This window comes from Tachyglossus aculeatus, chromosome 5, assembly GCF_015852505.1.
Source record: "Tachyglossus aculeatus isolate mTacAcu1 chromosome 5, mTacAcu1.pri, whole genome shotgun sequence".
NCBI lineage: Eukaryota > Metazoa > Chordata > Mammalia > Monotremata > Tachyglossidae > Tachyglossus > Tachyglossus aculeatus.
Genome location: NC_052070.1, coordinates 89751381 through 89774006, shown reverse-complemented (window position 1 = coordinate 89774006; position 22626 = coordinate 89751381). Strand labels below are relative to the sequence as shown.

Below are 22626 nucleotides of genomic sequence, written 5' to 3'. Positions count from 1 at the left end.
AACAAGGAGAGAGCTGGAAAAAGACTAGGCAGGGCTAAGCCCAGAACTGTATGTAGCCATGAAGTTAATGAAGAGCTGGTGAAGGTAATTTTTTAGGTCTCAGAGGGAAATGGCCTGTGCAGCCAGGGTGAAAGATTTCCTCCATGTTATTTTTGAAACTGATTCATCATGATTAATACAGTACACACCAGAGGAATTAAGGATGATTAGCCGCATAGAAAATGTTGCCAAATCACAGATTTATGCATCTAGTGGAAGAATAAATCTAGCGTCCCTTCATTATTCTTCAAATTTTAACTTTTTGGCTCTTTCTATTGCGTACTTTGTAATGTTGGTTGATGGACGGCTTCTGTTTTAAGATATTTTCCCAGGTTCCTTGTTGTTGTTCTGGAAGCAGTATCCCCTCATTTTATGTTTAATTCTTCCATTGACAATTGACTCTAGGCAGCAGTGATGTTATTTCCTTCTACGGCTTTTGAGGGTCCCAGCTATATCTAAAAATATATAAAACTCCCCCCAAATTTCTCATGAACAATTGGGGAGTGTGTCTGCTGCTAAGTGCAGCTAGTGTACCCTCCCAAATGCTTAGTACAGAGCTCTGCACATAGAAGGTGCTCAATATCATTGATTAAGTGAATACCTCCCCACCATTTATTTGTGTGTGTGTGTGTGTGTGTGTGTGTGCATGCATGCGCACACTTCAGGTTTTTTTTCCCACAAGACTCAATCTTCAGTAGATAAACATTTTAAGGCACCAGAAGTATTGGAATCACAGAACATAAATTTTTGATATCTGGGACTCTAAGACCCTCAGGGCCATCCTTTTAAAAAAAAATAGGAAGTACACAGTGAACGACCTGGTCATTTCTTGATTTGGTTGGTTTCAAGAAAGCTATCCTTTTGAAAACTAGGTAGGCATATTACATGAAAAGGGCCCTATTAGTTCTCAAGAAGATAATAAGACTGTTTCCTACATTTTTCTCAAGTTGGCTGTTGGGAAGGACAAGTGAATATATGTCAAAATCAGAGGTGTCATCCAAGAACTCTGTCTGGACTGAAAGCTTGTTATGGGCAGGGATCGTGTCCGCTAATTTTGTTGTATTGTACTCTCCCAAGTCCTTTTCCCCCTCTCTACTCTTCTTTTGGGGAATTTAGTCTCTTGCTCTTAGGTTGTACCCTAGATTGAAAGGGGGGCATTGTTGTTATTGTTTTTACTACATATGTTCTCATTATTAGAAAATTGGGAAATGTTAGATAGGTCTAAAAGGCAGGAGATCTAGTTTTTCTATTGCTGCAAGGCAATTCATTTAGAGCGACATCATAATTTCAGTTTCTGTTGAGTGCCATGTTTAGGCAGTTTGTGCTGTATTAATGGAGGAATGCAACACTGCAACATCTTGTTCTCACAATTCTTAATATTTTCTTGGCCAAAACCATTTCCCCCAAAATGTGCAGCTAAAGCTAAAAATAAAGGATTTCGTGGAATCCCAATGCTTGCAACACTTTTTTTTTGGTTCTGGTTAGATATTTATTAACAATGAGTGGCATGAATCCAAGAGTGGAAAGAAGTTTCCAACGTACAATCCATCAACTGTGGAAAAAATATGTGAAGTCGAAGAAGGAGACAAGGTAGGATTTCTTTTGTTTCCTCTTTCTGAATAACTGAATTATGGATTATGAAAGAATAATGAAGAAACAAATATTTTTCCCCTCTGAAAACAAACTATGCCCAGACATGGGTTTTAGGTCCATGATAAACAATTTGGCTTGCCTGTTCAAACAGGTTGCAGAGAGTGGAATCAATTATGACCAACTCTACTGGAATCATGGGAGTCATTTTCCTTTGCTAATAAGATTGCCCTATTTGTGACTTTGTTAAGTGGACACAGGAAAAATTTTCATGTTTATCAGTTATTTGAAGTTGATGGTATTTGGGGCATTCCTCTAAAAAGCAGAGTACTTATTCCCTTTATGGTTTACATAAGGCTCAGGGTCTTTGAAGGTGACAGATGCAAGCCCCTATTTAAAACATCGTGGTAAAAGGAAATCATTGTTAAGTACAAGTGACATGCAAGTAGTAACTGCATCTTTTAATGTAATAACATTCATTTTGAGTAAAAAGAAATGACCATATAAATCATTGAGGGGGTTTTATGAGTCTACTCTGGGATGTTATCTTGTAAAGTGACTCCTGGACTCACTACAAACTTCAAGGATGTTTCAAGCTTATAAAAATATATTTTAGCTATAAATGACTAAAGATACACACCTTCCTCAGTAGACAATGAAATTCTGCCTCAGCTGGTGAGGAACTATTCTTAGCAACAAGAAAAATTTTACTTTATTAATAAGCTACTAAATGCCAGCGATAAATGGGATATGGCTGGAATGTGAAAATTATTCAATTCCTGTTCTGCAGACTTCAGAGCTGACTAAGTCTCTGGGACGGCTGACCATATCCCAGAGAATCAACAGACCCTGGGCGTGTTAAGCCCCCACCACCACCCCCGCTATATTCATTTGCAGCCAAACCAACAGCCCCAGTCCTCCTCAGTCTCATTTCCATCCCAGCTGTTATTTGGGACCTAAAACTAATCCCCCCAGCCTTGAGAATGGCTGTGTACCTGCTCTGGGGAGGGGGCCTGAGCGGCCCACTCAAGTTGGCTCCCCGAGGTCCCTCCCAGGTCTTAATCTTGCTCTGACTAGTAGGACCAGTATTTGAATTCATTTTGAGGGGAAGGAAAAATAATGGAATTTTTGACCCTCAAACCCCAGGCCTGAGCTCTGCTATGTATGCCTGGCACAGGTAGTCTGCTGGCTGTCCTAGTCACCCACCAACTTTCCCTTGCAGTTCCCCCATCATATGGCTGCAGAAGGCTTCTATTGAGGTGGCCTTCTCCAGTCTCCCTCTCAAAGTTTAAAGTCTGAGGCCAATCAGTGTACTACCATTCCATCCCTTTAGCCTCTCAAAAGGTGGAGTTGCTGGAAGTTCTGTAAGGCTTCTGTGCAGGTCCCAAGCATCTCGGAGAGACTTTGTGACAGCTTGTGCAGTTCCATTGTCCAGGTTCTGGACAGCCTCCTCTTCCTCAGTAACAAAAATTGGGCATCTACTCATGGTCAGCCTGTATTCCTGGGAATCTGTGGCTGTACCAGTGGCTGGGAGGCCAAAGCAATGTTTAAATGATTCCTAGGGATTGGGTGAAACGTGAGCATCAGGATCATATTCAAGATGGAGAACAGCCACTTTTTTTCCTTAGAGAAAGAAAGATCCTCTAGCTCAAGAGGTTGTTAGAACTCATGAGTCTCTGACTGCATCTCCTTTCAGTGATTTTTTTTCCATTATGGGTGTACTGCATTCTCTAACCTAGCCAATTCTGAGATCCAGTAAGAGTATCACTTCCCCTGTTGGTTGTGCTAGAATATTTTTCTTTGCCAGGACAAATAAAAAAACTATGTTCATTTTTCCATGCTGATTTATGAACTTCAGACTTTTTTAAAGATAGATCTGGCCTGTAGTACTTCTAAATGTACCACTCCGAGTTGGCAAAATTTTCAGTTTCCCTTTGGTCAGCAGGATGTATGTATATTTGTGTGTATACACCTTCTCCACTCCAACACACCTCCAGAGATGTCAAAACTTAATCCTTCATCATCAGTGGTATTTATTGAGTGCTTAACTGTGTGCAGAGCACTGTATTAAGTGCTTGAGAGAGTTCAGTACAACAGGGTTGGTAGACATGTTCCTTGCCCACAACGAACTTGTACTCTAGAGTCTGTCATTTAAAAAAAAATTCCCTACAAGGGACTTTCAGTGCTGTGCATTTTATTTTTCTTGAAGAAACCCTCTCTTGAAGAAGCCTTCTCAACTAACTTGAATGATCCAGTGAATTAACAACACTTTACACCCATTCACTTCTGGAAAAATGTTTTTGTTTTTCCCATATTTGTTTTTGCATGTCCTCCATTCTAACCCGAAGATTCCGTTTTGGTCACTTAGGCTGATGTAGATAAGGCAGTGGAGGCAGCGAAAGCAGCATTCCAGAGGGGATCTCTATGGAGACAAATGGACGCCTTGAGCAGAGGCAGACTCCTGCATAAACTGGCCGACCTCATTGAGAGGGACAGGATCATCCTGGCAGTAAGTGGAATGCACAATGCGCAGTAGCAAACTGCAAACAGTTGACTGATTATTTAATTCCCTGATGCCTTTTAATATGCCATTTTTTTAGACTTATGCTATTCTCATTTTGTGCTGAACTCTTTTCAGTTGTTATTGCTCCCTTTTTAGCTGCAGGCAGATGGCAGAATTCCTAGGCTTTTTACTTTAGGTTGCATCGGCTACAGTACTGGACTTCACATTCCTCCTGCGGTAAGGTGTTAGGGCCTTCACCATAAAATCCCAGACAGTAGTTCAACTAGATCACAGATGGTTCCCTTGACCCTGAGCACCGCCTAAACCTCCGGGAGCTCTTCCTACATCTCCAATGAGCCTTCTGAGATTCTTAGCAATCTCATTACCTCACCACTATGGTCTTTTGGCCAGTCTGACTAATTGTCAAAGCTGTTTAAAAGCTGCTGTGAAAGGTCAGAGACAAGGATTCTTTCCGTTGACATGGGGAGGTCCACCAAAGATCTGTCTGACCAGGGGTTGAGTGAAAGCAGATTTCTCTATCCTTCTCCCGCCACCTATTTGATCATCTCTGCTGGGGGCTTGCAGCGATGAATTCTCCCTCTCCAAGACAGCCAGCCTCCACAAGAAGAATTTTAAAACTCTTTGCCTCTTTAGCTTCCTGTTTTAGGGTGGCTTTTTTTCTTCCCCTTTCCTCTAACTCTTCAGACCCAGCACTCCTTCGCTTTGGCAGGTTCTTTGCATGCTGGAGGATAGGGGACTGAACCTCCCTGCAGAAATGGAAATATTTTTGGTAACCAATGAATTCCCCTCTTGATGCGATTTCATTCATTTATTCATTCAGTCAGTCATATTTATTGAGCGCTTACTGTGTGCAGAGCACTGTACTAAGTGCTTGGAAAGTACAATTTGGCAACAGATTGAGACAATCTCACCTCACCTGTTTCACCCAAGTGAGGGTTGTTGCCTCCAGGCTCCTGGGTTCTTCCTGCAAAGGACGCCAGTTTCAACTCTTAAGCTGCCAAACTGGCTTTTTAAACCTCTTGGTTTTCACAAAGATGATCTCATACGTCTGAAATGTCAGTGTGGACTAATAGTTTGGTTATAGACTCCACCATGTGCACCAACAAAAACTTGAGTTTATGTAAATGCCATCTCGAAAAATCCCACCCTTCATTTTCAGTTGTTCCAGATCATGGGGTTTCCTAAGGAAAGACATTCCGGAAGAACATGTAACAGGCTGAGTGCAAGTTACTTTGCCACTACCAAAAGATACTGAATTTCTGCCTTGCATAAGGGCCCTGCTACCCGCATGAAATGTCATCTATTTGCAGAAACATGAAAGGGGACAAGAAAATTACTGGCAAGAAAGTGCAAACCACATCATAGGAAAGTGCCTATCTTGAAATTCACTATGTTTCACTGTGTGAAAATCCTGAATCTCTTTCTAGACTTTGTTGGGTTGGGTTTTAGTAAGCTTGACCTACACATTCAGTTTTAGCATAAAATGTTTTCAAACATCTGTTGGCAGGTGCATACAGAATCTCATCTCTGTTCCTAATATCCCTTCAGCACAAATTGCAGTAACTTGTGGTTTCAGTTCTGAGTCCTCACTCCAAGCTGATAGACGCATCTGTTTCAACCTGCTATTCCACTCTTGGGCCTCACCCATGCAAGCTTTTTCACCCAGAACAAGTGGTAGGGCGAATTTCACGATCTGGGCCTACACTTGCATCTGTCTTCTGCTCTTTAGGTTTTAAGCTCTTGGGACTCGAGATTGATTGATTGATTGATTGATTGTTTTGCAGAGTCCTAGAAAAAAGAGCAGAAGGACCAACCTGCCTGGAAACATGGCTTTCAGTCACTGCTTGTAATCCCTGCTGAAAGTCAGTCCTTAAGTCTGGAAATTTTGTGACTGTTCCACTAGGTCAATTTTAGTACCAGTGACTGCACAAAATCGGCAAACTTTAAGTGTAAATTCATCCCAGGAGGTAGGTTGGTCTAGGAGCCAAGAGACTAGTCCTCATCCTCCAGCCCACTCTGACTTATGGAACTACCTAGACCAAGCCCCTTCCCTCTACCTCCATCTGTAATTGTGGGAAATTGGTTCCATTATCATCTCAAAGGGAAACAAATGCCTTCCAAGAGAATGATAACCCTCACATTTACTTCGGGCACCAAGGCTCCTGGGGAGTGAGAGAGGGTGAGAGGACACTCCTCTCCTGTCATGTGATTGGATGGTCTCTAGCACTTAGTGCAGGGCTCTGCACTCCAACAGGGACTCAATAAATACAAACGGTGATAAGGACGTAGATTCCCACTACTTTCCTCACTCCTTCCCTGTCTCTCCCAGTACCCACTCCATCCCCAGAGGTCCATCAATAGGAGACTTTTCCCTTCCTTCCTTTCCCCACCAAGCATGCCAATGTAGGTGGGACAGAATTCAAGCTTTGAAAAATTCCCAGGCACAGGCCTGAAGGGAGTTTCTTGAAAATTGAGGGTAATGACTCTAAAATGTGCTTTCAGCGTGCCAAAAAGAAATGGAGTAAGCAAATTCAAGGGTTTATCTCGAGTGCATCATTGTTGAGTTTCTTCAAAATGGGGACTCCAATAGGGCCAGGTGCTTCACTCTTCCTGTCATTGACAAAAACTTGAGTCCTTGTTTGCTGAATGGCAGCTGAGCAGCTTCCTGCATGCAGGGATCATTGGGTGTTTCAGTGTTTGGCTTCGGACAAGCTTGAACTGGGCCTATTTATCTGTAGAACAACAAGGGTTCTCTTAAAAGAATGCTGAAAATAGAAAATAATCCCAGTCATTTAGTAGCAGCAATAGATGCTTGCAATAGATGATAATTGGTTTCTGTGACGGAAAAGTCCGTTTGGAACTAAAGTTTCTGAAAGGCAGCGGAGTATGATTTCATCTTGTTTAGACACTTAATTTGAGTGAGAATAATGCTTCTCTTATGAGCGTTGTTCTTTCCATAAGAACACCAATTATTCCAGAGTGACAGAAGCCAGCCTGTGTGAAGAAAATAGTATTATTCTAAAGTAGCTCTATTCTTCTTATTCTTTTTCCTGCCATTATTTTGAGTTTCCAGAGCCATGTCTGAGAAGTTGAGAAGCAGTGTGCCCTAGTGGACAGAGCATAGGCCTGGTCACGTGATACGATGTCCAGTCCTGGCCCTGCTACTTACTGGTTATGTGACCTTGGGCAAGTCACTTAACTTCTCTGTGCCTCAGTTTCCTCATGCCCATTCTCCCTCCCATTTAAACTATGCACCCTATTTTTGGAACAGGGATTATGTCTGACCTGATTATCCTGTATCTACTCTAGCGTACAGTACAGTGCTTAACTCATTTTAAGTCCTTAACAAGTACCACAACCATTATTATTTTTATTATGGTAGCTTTTATTGAATCCCCGCTTGATGCAGTGTACTGTACTGTGTGCTTGGGAAGTTCAGAATAACCAAGTAAAACAACTCTTGCCCAGAAAGATTTTACACACTTGCAGAGGAGACAAACATATAAATATTTACAGTTGGGAAATAGAGCAGACATATACTTGAGGATATAAATAAGTTCGTAAATGATAGACTTGGTTGAAGGGTTGATATGGCTCAGAGTGCTGGGAAATTAATTTGGAAGGCTTTTAAGAGAGATTCGAATGTAGGGAGAGCTGTAGTTTGTCTGACATGGAGAAGGAGAGAAGGCGTTCCAAGTTAGGGGAATTGCAGGAACAAGAGGATGAAGGCAGTAGAGTTGAGAGCATGGTTCAGCTAGAAGGTTGACATAGAATAAAGACAGCAAGTTAAGGAATAGCAGGAGAACAGAGCAGTTAGGTGTGATGGAGAGCCTTGGATTCGATTGTGAGGAGTTTTTCATTTGATGCAGTGTGAAGTAGAGAGCCAGTAGAGGGTTTTGAGGAGCTAGAAGGTAAACAACTTGCCCAGCTTAGGCTGTGAGCCCCATGAGGGGCAGGGACTGATAAATCTCTATCTATGCCAGCACTTAGAACAGTGCTTAATACATAGTAAGCACTTACAAATACCTTTTTTTTTTTTAAAAAAAAAGGAGAGATTCAGGCCAAGAGATACTCCAGGAAGGTGATCCAAGCAACAGCATGTAGTATAGACTGGAGCAGGGAGGATCCAAAGGCTGAGTCCAGTGTATAGATTAATACATCTCTCTCCATCACCTCGCCCCCTCCTATGTCATCTCCCTTCTCTCCTTCTACAGCCCAGCCCGCAACCTCTGCTCCTCTGCCGCTAACCTCCTCACTGTGCCTTGTTCTCGACTGTACCGCCGTCGACCCCCGGCCCACATCCTCCCCTTGGCCTGGAATGCCCTCCCTCCGCACATCCACCAAGTTAGCTCTCTTCCTCCCTTCAAAGCCCTACTGAGAGCTCACCTCCTCCAGGAGGCCTTCCAGACTAAGCCCCCTTTTTCCTCTCCTCCTCCCCATCACCACCCATGCCCTACCTACTTCCCCTCCCCACAGCACTTGTGTATATTTGTAGAGATTTATTTCTCTATTTATTTTACTTGTACATATTTGCCATTCTATTAATTTTGTTAATGATGTGCACATAGCTATAATTCTGTTTGTTCTGAGGACTTTGACACCTGTCTACATGATTTGTTTTGTTGTCTGTCTCCCCCTTCTAGACTGTGAGCCCATTGTTGAGTAGGGACCATCTCTGTATGTTGCCAACTTGTACTTCCCAAGCACTTAGTACAGTGCTCTGCACACAGTAAGCACTCAATAAATATGATTGAATGAATGAATGAATAATGCAATAGTCAAAACATAGCAAGTCCAGAACTTGTACAATGATGGTAACAGTTTGAGTGAGAGGAAAAGGTGGATCTGGGAAATATGCAGGAAGAACCAGCAGGATTTGGGAGTGGAGTGAATAGGAGAATTGAACAATAGCGAAGAGTCAACAATGACACCAAGTACTTATGAGACAGGGAAGATGGAGGTGGTGTCGACTGAAATGGGGAAAGGGTAGAGGAGGGAGTGATCTTAGAGGGGAAAATGAAGAGTTGGGCAAAGTAATTGGCTGTTTTATCAGGAATTTCGAGCCCAGTTTCAGTATTAATAGCATATATCGAGAGCTCATTGGGTGTGTTGTGTTCAAATTGAAGTACAAAATAAGCAAGTGACATTCCTTTACCCATATTTATTGCACCAGAATTCTTCCTATGAGCAGTTCTTCATGACTGGTTTGGATGGCAAAAGCTGGGATAGTCATTTGCTTTCTGATGGAAGATCATATGCAAAGCTTTGTTTCTTTCTAGCAGTTCTCAAAATGACTTTGAATTGGACTGATCTCCTCCCATCTTCAGCTAAAAGCCCAACTCCAAAGTTATTTCAAATATAAATTTTTCAGATCTGCTTTCATTCATTTATGTGGTGGTTGTTTGTCATCAGGATTTTCCTTCACTGCTGCAGTTATGAGTTATGAGTTATGAGTGAATGTTTCAGCCTATGCTCATCCTCCTTGGTTTCTCTCCGATGAACAGACCAGAAGCTGAAACGACAGGGTTTAGCCATGCCTGTGGTTTTGTTGTTTTAGACTCTGGAAACAATGGACACAGGAAAGCCTTTCCTTCATGCTTTCTTCATCGACCTAGAGGGCTGTATAAAAACACTAAGATACTACGCTGGATGGGCTGACAAGGTCCAGGGAAGGACTATACCTGCTGGTAAGCTCAAATCTGAATTCTGTTTCCTTTCAGTGCTTGGCCATAACCCAAGCTTCCTGGAAATCTGAGTCCATCTTTCACATTACCAAAAACTCTCATGGAATTAAGAAATAAGGCTTTTTTTCCTGTGTCTAAAAAAAAAGTATTAGATTGGAAGAGGGGAGGGAAATTAATTTTAGTTCAGAAAGCCAAATTCTGTCTTTTTCTTCTGGGGAAGAGACTTTACTGCTAACTTTGTGCCAGCCTCAGCCACTCAATCAGTGGTTTTTATTGAGTGCTTTCCATGTGCAAAGCACTGTACCAAGCACTTGAGAGAATACAGTACAACAGAATTAGCAGATATGTTCCCTGCCCTTAGCAAGCTTACAGTCTCATGCTTCAATTTTTAGTATTAAGGGGCAAGGTAATTTTATTTATTGGCTCTTGTTAAAATATGTGTTTTTTTTCTCTCGCTCTCCTCTTGCAGATGAAAATGTTGTGTGTTTCACCAGGCATGAACCAATAGGTGTCTGTGGGGCAATTACTCCAGTAAGTATCCAGGTTTCACTAAATAAGCTTTGAACCAAAATCCCAGAACCTGTTTCCTCACATAATTGATTTCATTGTGCCTGAACTAATGGCGATTAAAGCATATTCAGATCATCAGAAGTCTGAAGAGTCAAACTGCTTTGTTCTGTTAACTTGGGTTGACTGAATTTATCATCTCTATCAGCTTTTCTAGTAAGCGTCAGCAATGTGGACATCCAGCTCTAATTTCTTTCTTTCATGGCAGTATAAAACTTAGGCAGAAGAGCTCCTGGATCAAATAAAAAGCTTTTGTTGAGAATTTTGATAGTGGAGAGGTGCAATTGGGTGATCCTCTGTGATCCTATAATTATCTAATAATTGTGGTACTTCAATAAGCACTCACTGAGTACCAAGCACTGGGGTAGATACAAGTTAAATCAGGTCAGACACAGTTCCTGACCTACATGGGGCTTACAATCTAAGATAGAGGGAAAACAGATATTTCATTTCCATTTTCCAGGTGAGCAAACCAAGGCACAGAAAAGTTAAGTGATTTAGCAGGCCAGTAGCAGAGCTGGGATTAGAACCCACGTCATTTGACTCCCAGGCCCATTCTTCTTCTGATATCTAGTTGGTCTTAATTATTCTTCTTACAACACTTACGAGCTACATAGCACAATATCTGATACCCAAAATTAAATTAAATCTGGCTTTCAGTGTATTAGTAAAAGTAGTAGTCATTCAGTCGATCATATTTATTGAGCATTTACTGTGTTTGGAACACTGTACTAAATGCTTAGGAGAGTAGTAAATGAGCTTCTTTGGGAGTTGGTGTGATCAGATGAATGGGAACTGTTGTGAAGGACAAGCATGGTCCGAAAAGACTTTGGGAGGTTGAAGCTGTTTCCTTTGGTTTTGCATCAAGAGGAGAAAAATACAGTACTTTAAATATATGGAGCAGACTGAAGAATCTTGATTTTTTCAAGGCATAGTAAATCATACTGCCAATAACCAGCTCTGACTTTGGAGAAGAAATGATGAAGTTCCAAAGTTTGACAGAATGCTTACAGCTGTCTCTTTTGTGAACATGCCACTTCAGGGGTGGTGAGGGGGACTGGGGGCTCAGGACAAGACGTAAGAGTGGGAGGAACAGCTGGAGTTTCGCTGCCATAGTTTTGGGACATAGAGTCCTAGTAATCCGATCCGTGAAGAAAACTAGGTTACATCTCCCAGAGATGCTTGAGGAGACAGGGCGGTGCTTTGGTGGGCCAGGTTCACCCATTGTGCTCTCATTAACCCCTGCAAGTTTCTGTGGCTGGTCTGCAAGTGCTTAGTACATTGCTAAGCGCTTAGTACAGTGCTCTGCACACAGTAAATTCATTCATTCAATCGTATTTATTGAGCGCTTACTGTGTGCAGAGCACTGTACTGTGCGCTTGGGAAGTACAAGTTGGTAACATATAGAGACGGTCCCTACCCAACAGTGGGCTCACAGTCTAGAAGGGGAAGACAGAGAACAAAACAAAACATATTAACAAAATAAAATAAGTAGAATAAATATGTACAAGTAAAATAAATAGAGTAATAAATACATACAAACATATATACATATATACAGGTGCTGTGGGGAAGGGAAGGAGGTAAGGCAGAGGGGATGGAGAGGGGGAGGAGGGGGAGAGGAAGGAAGGGGCTCAGTCTGGGAAGGCCTCCTGAGGAGGTGAGCTGTCAGTAGGGCCTTGAAGGGAGGAAGAGAACTAGCTTGGCGGATGTGGGGAGGGAGGGCATTCCAGGCCAGGGGAATGACGTGGGCTGGGGGTCGACGGCGGGACAGGTGAGAACGAGGCACGGTGAGATTAGCGGCAGAGGAGCCGAGGGTGTGGGCTGGGCTGTCGAAGGAGAGAAGGGAGGTGAGGTAGGAGGGGGCGAGTTGATGGAGAGCCTTAAAGCCGAGGGTGAGGAGTTTCTGCCTGGTAAATGCTCAATAAATGCAATTAAATGAACCCCGCTCCCAGCACGATTAAAATCAGGAATTGGTCCTGCATCTATGCTGCAAGTTTCCCCACTCAAGTGGCAGTGACTGTATTTTGGTGGGAGAAAATCAGAGGTTATGGGGCCTCTGAAGCACGAGATGGGTTCATGCAAACCGGTCAAACCACCCTTGTGACGGCTCTGCTTATGAAGTAGTGATTATGGATTTGTTTATAAATGACCTGCATTCGAATGACTAGTTCCAGCTGACTGAAAGCCTTAAACCTTTTGTAATGGGATTTTGGCCACAGATCAGCAGTTAAAATGTGTCTCTTTAATGACTTAGGGTAATATTTGGCATATGCCTTGTGTACTCTCAGAATAGAGCTAAAAAATGTATATTTCTGTTGAGAGTAATCACAGGCTTGCTTCACCTTTCCTAGTCCCTAAAGCTTGAGATAGCTAGCTGGAAACAGTGCACAGAATAACATGGAATTGTATCAGCTTTCTTCGCCAAATTATCTGGGTGAGACTATTTCAAATTTCAGCTCCATAATTTCATTATTACTTTACACTTGATGAGGATTACAGACTTTCTGTTTACTAGAATACCTAGTCTTTTTTTTAAAAAAAATCCCACTTTACAAGCTCAGTTCAATTGGTATAATGATTGAACAGGTTTTTTGTTGTTATTTGCTGGTCTTTACAGATGTTTTCTATTTGTTTGGGGTATATTTATTTCCCTTCCCCATTGTTTTTTAAATACTTATCTTAATTAAAAACCTTATTGCTTTGGGGACATAGAAACCTCTTGCCATGCCCACCAAATAACCATGCACATTTAATACATCCTGAAAGAAATTAAGCTAGGCTTAAAAGCATCAAGTTGTAGTCATGGGTTATGGTTTTCTTACTTGCCACTGGTGCTGTTTTTAGAGGTTACAACTGCATCATTACACTGACGTTAAGTGTGGGAAGAATTTATCCAAGACTTTATTGGCTAATAAAAGAGTTTTGTGGGCTACGCACCCTTGCAGAGGGGTTCTTGGGTTGTTGAAGGAGAGCTACACTCTGCTATTAGGGTTTAACCCAATTCAGTGGCCCTTTTTTTAAAAAACCTGTAGATCACTAAACCACAATTAAGGTGGAACAGTTTAGGGTTGCTGAATAGTGAAGATCATTAGCTAAGGTGTCTGCTCTTCACTTGCTAACTTTTTGCCAGAGTTTACTCTCGTTGATACATGATGATCCAATTTTGTGATGAGTATTTAAGTTGCTTATTTGTGGTTGCATTGGGAATAGGTGGGACATCAGTGGGGGAGGGGGGAGGCTGGAGATGGGACACCCTCATGCATTTGACTTCTTCCTGACTCATCAGAACCCACAAAGATTTCAAAAGTTTTCTTCTGAAGGAAAGAAAGACTGGTCTGTTTCCTGTTCCCAGGCCCATTTCGTACTATTTGAGCCGGAACCCAGCACCCATCGCTTACTATTTTAGCCAGAATTAGCATATGAAATGAGATGGCTTGTTTTTTCCTGGTGCAAACAATGGGATTCAAAATCAGTTAGAATGACTATAAGGAGACTTATAATTTTGTTCCTTAATGGTCCTTTGACAAAATTCCTAAAATATATTGTGTAGGGCTGGGAACATGGATTTTTTTTTTCTTATTGGGTTTTTCTTTTAATCCAAAAATAATGTCTTCAAAAAACAGTATGCTCTGCCTAGTGATAACTCCAACACCCAAAATTAAGTGATTCTCTGCTTTGTTTCAGTGGAACTTCCCTCTGCTGATGCTCATTTGGAAGATGGCACCAGCTTTGTGCTGTGGGAATACCTTAGTTATCAAGCCAGCTGAGCAGACGCCTCTAACAGCACTTTATCTTGGGTCTCTGATCAAGGAGGTAGGATGTCTTAAAGAAAACATTTTAGATCACTATTTGTTTTTCTGATACCTTTTTAGTGTCCAAGTCACTGAGAAAGATAAAACTGCTAAGATAATGTAGTATACCCTTAGTACTACTTTAAGGAACATTTCATCAAACATGGTTCTTTTAGTGAAAAGATAATCTTTTTCACTTTGGAGGGATGAAAGTAAACTCTGAATGATAGAACTCAATGAGAAGTGAAATTAGGACTCCCAACCAGGAATTTGCATTCAGCCACAGTTCTCCATCCATGTTTAGTAGGCATTCATCCAGCTTGTCGATATTTTAGAGGCACATTCATGTTGAATAGCCACTGCCCATAAGATATGCCACTTTTAGTTCATTTTTCATAGACTCATTTGTTGCATTACTGGGGATTCCTCATCACACTCTTCTCTTAGAACTCGTTGGTGTTAGCACTATTTAATTTTAGTCATAGTATTCCTGAGTGGCAGTCTCTCACAATGGCATTACATATGCTTCAAGTCCAGAGTATGAAGTTTACCCTGGCTCAAATCCGAATCTTTCCACTCAATCTGTGAAGCATTTTGACTGACTTGAATAAAGAGATGAAAAGTCCATTTCAAAAGCCATTTGTTCCTATTTAGCATTAGCTAATGGTAGTGCTCTAGTGTGTTAGCACTAGGTGCCTTATTGCTAAATAGAATGTAAAAAATGTGTAAATTAAGTATTTACATATGTACACACAAATAGCATTAAAATTCTTTATTGCTAATCCTCTATTTAATCATATCTTTTGGGGTCTTTATCATTTTTAAAGTATAATCATAGTTGATCAATCTTTTAGGTCTTGGAAATGCCTAAATGCACTTTAACATTATTTTCTGTGAGGAATCCATATTTGTTTAGGACTTTTTTGCTTAATTCTCTGGTTTCATGAAACTAGGGGTCACTGTACTGAATCTATGGCAGGGTCCATCTCAGAAAGCTTTCCATGAGTTCTACTGAGCTCTGTTGATTAAAGATAATGACAGATCTAGAGAATCATTAGAATGAAAAGTCAATCAATCGTATTTAATAATAATAATAATTATGACATTTGTTAAGTACTTACTATGTGTGAAGCACTGTTCTAAGCACTGGGGAGTATACATAGGGATCAGGTTGTCCCACATAGGGCTCACAGTCTTAATCCCCATTTTACAGATGTGGTAACTGAGGCACAGAAAAGTTAAGTGACTTGCCCAAAGTCACACAGCAGACAAGTGGCGGAGCGGGATTAGAACCCACGGCCTCTGACTCCCAAACCCAGGCTCTTTCCACTGAGCCATGCTGCGTATTTGAGTGCTTATGGTGTGCAGGGAACTGTACTAAGCACTTTGACGCTTCTAATCAGTGAAGTATGCTATTTGATGTCTATTCCTCTCTAAAACCTTCAGGCGGTTGAGGAGTTTGTGCTTCATAGACTTAGTGTTGTAGCAGTTTTGAAAAATGCCATTAGGTATGGCAGTATTTAACATTCTTTTAGGAAATAGTCATAATCAAGAAGAGAATATAATGTAGAACAGAACCTTTCTGAGATTAAGGTGCTAAAACAAGTGCTCTATATTACTCCCCATCAACAGTTAGATTCTAAACCAGTCATATTCAGATGGGCTTTGTACGTTAGTGGATGCAGCATGAAATAGATCATCATCATCAATCATATTTATTGAGCGCTTACTGTGTGCAGAGCACTGTACTAAGCGATTGGGAAGTACAAGTTGGCAACATATAGAGACAGTCCCTACCCAACAGTGGGCTCACAGTCTAAAAGGGGGAGACAGAGAACAAAACCGAACATAGTAACAAAATAAAATAAATAGAATAGATACAGACAAGTAAAATAAATAAATAAATAAATAAATAGAGTAATAAATATGTACAAACATATATACATATATACAGGTGCTGTGGGAAAGGGAAGGAGGTAAGATGTGGGGGATGGAGAGGGGGATAAGGGGGAGAGGAAGGAAGGGGCTCAGTCTGGGAAGGCCTCCTGGAGGAGGTGAGCTCTCAGTAGGGCCTTGAAGGGAGGAAGAGAGCTAGCTTGGCGGATGGGCAGAGGGAGAGCATTCCAGGCCCGGGGCATGACGTGGGCCGGGAATCGATGGCGGGACAGGCGAGAACAAGGTATGGTGAGGAGATTAGCGGCAGAGGAGCGGAGGGTGTGGGGTGGGCTGTAGAAGGAGAGAAGGGAGGTGAGGTTAGGAGGGGGCGAGGTGATGGAGAGCCTTGAAGCCCAGGGTGAGGAGTTTCTGCCTGATGCGCAGATTGATTGGTAGCCACTGGAGATTTTTGAGGAGGGGAGTAACATGCCCAGAGCGTTTCTGGACAAAGACAATCCGGGCAGCAGCATGAAGTATGGATTGAAGTGGGGAGAGACACAAGGTTGGGAGATCAGAGAGGAGGAATAGATTACATTTTTGGATCTAAAAAAGGGTTAGTTTAAGTTCTGAATACTCTGAATTATCTGGGTTAATGGTGGGATGTGATATCACAGATCATTGACAATGCAAGGAAATCCCACCACTCCACTCAATTCTCTCCAAGGACAGATGGATGAAAGTAGGTTCTATAACCTTGAGGACCTGCTTAATGGGGTTAAACATGTATATATGAGAACCTGGTTGAATGGTAAGAATCCTGTGAATTTCACCAGCCCCTCTGGGAGGAGTGGCTGAGTTTGGGTGTTACGGAAGTCCACTTTTTCATTGTTATCAAGATAGGCCCACTAGCTCCAGGATCTTCATTCCAAAAGAAAACCATTCTAAATCACATCTCGCTTCGGGAAATAGGCAGAAACATGGGGGAAGAAGCGGGGAACAGCCTAACTGTAGCAGTGACCTGAATGTCAGGATATCAGGATAGGTGGCCTGTGGATAATGATCATCATTCATGGTATTTGTCAAACCCCTACTGAGTGCATAGCACTATTCTATGAGTTTGGATGGGTAACAGATGCTTGGGGTTCATTCTCTGTTGTTAAGGAGCTGACAATCTATTGAAAGTAGGAGTATGCCATGTAGATCAATCAAAGTGATCCTGAATCTCCTCTGAACAGTAATTTCTGACTGACTCTCCGGGGGGTCTCTTTGTTCCCTCAATGTCAGCATTCCTTTTATAGCATAATATCTTGATTTCTTTCCAGGTGGGATTCCCTCCTGGAGTGGTCAATATAGTTCCAGGTTATGGGCCTACTGCAGGGGCAGCCATTTCTGCCCACCCTAAGATTGACAAGATAGCCTTCACAGGATCCACAGAGGTATGACCTCCCTCTGGCTGCTTCCCAGTGGCAAGACTAAAATTGGAGTCATGGGAAAGGACTTTCTCAGACTCTTTCTTTGGAAACCTGATGCTTTTGCATATGACTATAATCACTTACATGTGGTAACTTCCAAATAAGTTATGGAGATGCCTTGTTAGACCAATTTTTAAAAATAAAATAGAAATCTAAGGATCCCAACCATTTTTGCTTTTCATCTAATTGATTAACTCAGTCGGCTGACTTTTCCCCTTCCTCCCTTGAACCCACCACTACCTCCTATCCTGAGAGTTGGTGGTCTTAATTCCTTCACTTTTTAAAAACGTCCATGTGGATTCTCATCTCATAAACTTTGTAGGTCTAAGACTTGGGTCCATAACTTCTGTCTCAAGTACCCCCCCTTCTAAAGTGCAATAAGCCCATTTACATAACCCTAAAGCCATACTCCTGAAGTTTCTCCCATCAGGGGACCCAAGGCTTGTTTAACACTTTACCTAGCTCTAGTAATATCAATGGCACCTTTTGCAAAACATGATGTTCATATTAGTTCTTTACATTATAGGGTTAGAATTTAAATCTCAGAAAAGCAGCCATCAAATGAACATAGAATTGGCTCTTTGCTTGACTGTGTCCTGCTTTCTAAATAAGACACAGATTTGTGAGCAGCTTGGCACTAACATGCCCTAAAGAGTCATCTGTATTGGTGTCCTCATATTTGTCTATCTTATGTCACTTTGTCTGCGTTCCACTCTAAGAATGTGTCTAAGCAATATCCTTAAAGATCAACACCCACCCCAGCTTATGCAACCAGCTTTGTTTTTGTTTTACTGGTGTCCTTGGGTTCAGAGATCCTCATTTGAGATCCATTCCAGATCTCCTTTGAGCCATCACCCATGGACATGTTATTTTTTTAAATAGTGTCACACTGTTCAGATTGATGATATCTGGATTTGGCCTTCTTCACTGTCCAAGGTTGGGTGCTTCTTGCCAAAGAAATCAGGAACACAAATATTTTTTGTTGGGTGCAGCCCTACTCTAGAGGCTTTATTTATTCCAAAGAGGCTACTGAGCCAACATGCCCCCTTTATTCTGTTTAGAAAACAGGCCGACTGTTCAGGTTCATTAACCTGGCTTTGTTTAGGCATTGGCTTCCAGTTCAGTTAACTTTGTATTTATTATTTTTATAGCGCCTTTCTAGGAATGTCCTAGAATGTGACCATGTGCCTCTCTAATAAAATTTCCACCTAAAAGCTGACTTGCTTTTTTTTCCCTTTTCAAGGCTCTAGAGATCCTTTTTTTCCTGTGCAAATATACAAGATGTGAGCTTGAACAAATTAAGAATCCAGATTTTCCCAAAGCCTCAGATATTCTGTGGGTGTAAATTAAGCACATAGTACACTCAGTCCCAGAAAAGCACTTCAACCCAGTCCTACTCCCTGCAACTTTGGGGTTGGACCATCAGAGAAAACACGCCACGTGAGCTTAGAGAGCTAGCAGTTGAACTATAGCCATCATGCTTTTGTCCCCCTTGGTGGCCTGAAGGAGTTAATCGTCCTTTCAAAGATGCAGAACACCCAGGTCTTTAATACCGCAAGGATTGTGTTCTTACGAAACTTCACATTTAAGGAAGACTCACTGTATTCCTGGCCCTTTCCAATTCCGTACACAGAAGTCCTTTCAATAATACTGTGTCCCGAGCCCAAACAGGCTTGCATTGTCAGAAGAAAGTAACCTAATGACCTAATCATATTCTAGCTAAAATATGTGTTATGGTAGACCTGAATATATTTGCAACCTTGTAGTAGTTTAAGCCCTGGGAGGATCGAGCTCAAGGACTTCATTTTGGAAGATATCTAGCTCCTGTTTTTTAACTTCTACTGACATTTTTCTACCTCTGCTTTTGCCTTAGCCACTTCAGTGTGTAGGTCCCAGTCTTTCACCCCTGCCCCAACCCCGCATTTTGATATTATGAGATTCACTTTTTGTTCTTCAGGCTTTGGCTAGTCTTATCTTTTATCATTTTCTGCTATCACCCCTCCTTGTTTTCTGGGATGTCCTTCAGTGGACCAGTTTGGTAAATAAATGAGAGTTTATGTACTGCAGTCACCAACTAGGTTTAGTTACAGTGGAAACCACATTTTTAAAAAAAATCTATGCACAAATCTTGGGACTTTGAAAAGTCAACTTCTGTTTTCCTTCTAATAATTGCCAATAACTCTATGAAATTGAGGTACATCTTGTACTATGTCCTTTTTCTGTAGGTTGGGAAGCTAATTAAAGAAGCTGCCTCTAAAAGTAATCTAAAAAGAGTAACTCTAGAGCTTGGAGGGAAAAATCCATGTATTGTTTGTGCCGACGCCGACTGTAAGTATCTTACCAAGTTACTCTTCTACAAATTCAAGTACCCAAGACAGTTTCCCCCTCAGTAACTTCCATGTCTCAGTAGGCCTAAAAGAGCTATAAATTTCTAAATCCTCAGAGAAGTGAACAGTTCTCCTCTTCCATTCATTGTTCCCAAGGTATTGGGGCCTGGAGTGGACCATTGAGGTTTGAACAGCTTAGACCTCTTGGGAATAGTCCAGAGATGCTCTGAATGACTCTGGGAATGGGACATAATAAGCTGCAGATACCAAGTCAGATGCATCCTCACTTCTTCAGGGGGCCTTCCACCTGCTCACAAAGCCATAGGCATGTAAAAATAAACAGGCCCTGCTCAGCTGGAGCCAGAGTTGCCACAGTTTATTCATTCAGTCAGTCAGTCAGTCAGTCATATATATTGAGTGCTTATTGTGTGCAGAACACTGTACTAAGTGCTTGGGAGAGCCCAATATAACAATAAACCTACACATTCCGTGCCCACAACGAACTTACAGTCTAGAATGGGGGAGAAGTAACAGACATGCATAGCATGTACTGAGACATTATGAGCAGACAGGTGAATGCAGTGTGTATGTGCTTCTTGTCCTCATTAGACAAAGACAGGAAAAGTATGGCTGAAAGAGCAGGGACTTGTGAGCATCATTCTTGGTGTGGCCAAGGAAGCTTTTTATTACACCTTTTTGTGACAAGTTGTCTGTTATGAGCCTGTCTGTTCTTCTCTGTTGTCAGTGGGGAGTTGTGAAGTGGAGGTAATTTTCTCATATGTAAAATATGAAAATGTCAAATACTTAATATGCTATGTCTTCCCTTCCTTCCTGTCAATAGAAAGCCCAGTAAATGAATAAGTGACATTGGAGGAAAGGCAATTGCAAGTTGGCAAGAGGCATGGAGAGTAGAGCTGCTTATTAAAGAGGTTCATAAAAGAAGGTCTGGTGCCATGTTGGCTTACATAAACTTGCTAGTGTAGTAATGACATGTAACCTGCACACTCACTTCAAGAGATTTGTTCTTCTACCTAGAGATAGTACCCTAGTCCTCTTCAATATCTAGAAAACTATGTTGGGCCACTTTCTCTTGGCAGTTCATCTGAAAGAGGGCCAGTACATTACAAGCTTGAGTATATGTGTCATTCAGTGGTAACTTAGTGCTTATTGTGTTCAGGGCACTGTATTAAGCTCTTGGGAAAAGTACAGTACAAAAGACTTGGTAGACATGATCCCTTCCTACAAGGAGCTTAGAGTCTACTAGAGGAGACAGGCAAAGTAAATTATAGGTAGAGGAAATAGTAGAATATAAAGATATGTACATAAGTGGGGCTGGGGAAAATGATCATCTATTGGATAAGTAGCAGGAGGGTGTTTCAGGCCAGAGAGAGGACATGGGCAAATGGCTGGCAGCAGGATAGATGAGATCGAGAGTAAGTTGGCCTTACGGGAGCCAGGTGTGCAGAGTGGGTTCTGGTAAGAGGGAGAGAACTGATCGAGTGCCTTAAAATGGATGGTAAACTGTTTCTGTTTGATGTGGAGGTGGAATGGGCAACCATTGAAGGTTTTTGAGGAGTAGGTGGATAAGGACTCCAGATGAGAAGCAGCGTGGCTCAGTGGAAAGAGCACGGGCTTGGGAGCCAGAGGTCATGGGTTCTAATCCCAGCTCCGCTACATGCCTGCTGTGTGACCTTGGGCAAGTCACTTAACTTCTCTGAGCCTCAGTTACCTCATCTGTAAAATGGGGATTAAGACTGTGAGCCCCACGTGGGACAACCTGATCACCTTGTATCCCCCCCCCCCCCCAGTGCTTAGAACAGTGCTTGGCACAGAGTAAGTGCTTAACAAATGCCATCATCATTATTATTATTATTATTATGTTTTTTTTCAGAAAAATGATTTGAGGAGCAAAGAGGTATTACAGAGTGGAGTGAGAAGAGGAAGGAGGCAGGGAGGGCAGTGAGGAAACTAAAGTAGTCAGTAATAATAATAACTTTGGTATTTGTTAAGCACTTACTCTGTGCCAAGCATTGTATTAAACACTGGTTTAAACACAATATAATCAGGTCCCATATGGGGCTCAGAATCTAAGTAGGAGGGAGAACAAGTGTTGAATAACCATTTTGCAAATGAAGGAGCTGAGACACAATGAAGTTAAGTGAGTTGTCCAAGGTCACACAGCAGGTAAGTGTCACAGTTGGGATTAGAACCTATGATTGGGCTCTTTCCACTAAGCCTCACAGCTTTCAAGAGGCAGGTTAGGATAAGTGCTTGGATCATCCTGGTAGCAATTTGGATGGAGAGGGAAGGGCAGATTCTAGAAAAGATGTGAAAGGTACAACCAAGATGATTTTGTAACAGATTTAATGTGAGGGTTGACTGACAGAACTGAGTTGAGGATAAGGCCAAAGTTACAGGATTGTGAGATAGGAAGATGGTGTTGCTGTTTATATTGATGGGAAGGACAAGGTTTGGGTGTGTTTGGGAATTCTGTTTAGGATGTGTTAAATTTGAAGTATTGGCAAGACATTCAAGAAGAGATGCCTTAAAGACAGGAGGAAATGGGAGACTGAAGAGAAGGAAAACAATTGAGACTGGAGAGAGAGATTTGGAATTCATCCATGTAGAGATGATAATTTTAGCCTCATTACTATTGCTGGAATTGCTCAAGTAAAATATAGGAAGAAAAGGAATCCCCATTTTTCCTACTGCTTTCATTACTGTTATTGCATACAACATTTGAATTGCTCAAAC

At 41.7% G+C, this 22626-nt stretch overlaps 1 protein-coding gene across 1 annotated transcript in view; it reads left to right on the top strand.

The window, feature by feature from the left end:
* The window catches only part of ALDH1A3 (aldehyde dehydrogenase 1 family member A3), a 49804-nt gene that overhangs the window by 6418 nt on the left and 20760 nt on the right, over window positions 1–22626 (top strand). The window contains exons 2-8 of the mRNA XM_038746812.1: window positions 1525–1629; window positions 3998–4138; window positions 9711–9840; window positions 10307–10368; window positions 14092–14220; window positions 17396–17509; window positions 19771–19873. Of these exons, the coding sequence (XP_038602740.1) occupies window positions 1525–1629; window positions 3998–4138; window positions 9711–9840; window positions 10307–10368; window positions 14092–14220; window positions 17396–17509; window positions 19771–19873 (784 nt within the window). The remainder of the gene's footprint in view (window positions 1–1524; window positions 1630–3997; window positions 4139–9710; window positions 9841–10306; window positions 10369–14091; window positions 14221–17395; window positions 17510–19770; window positions 19874–22626) is intronic.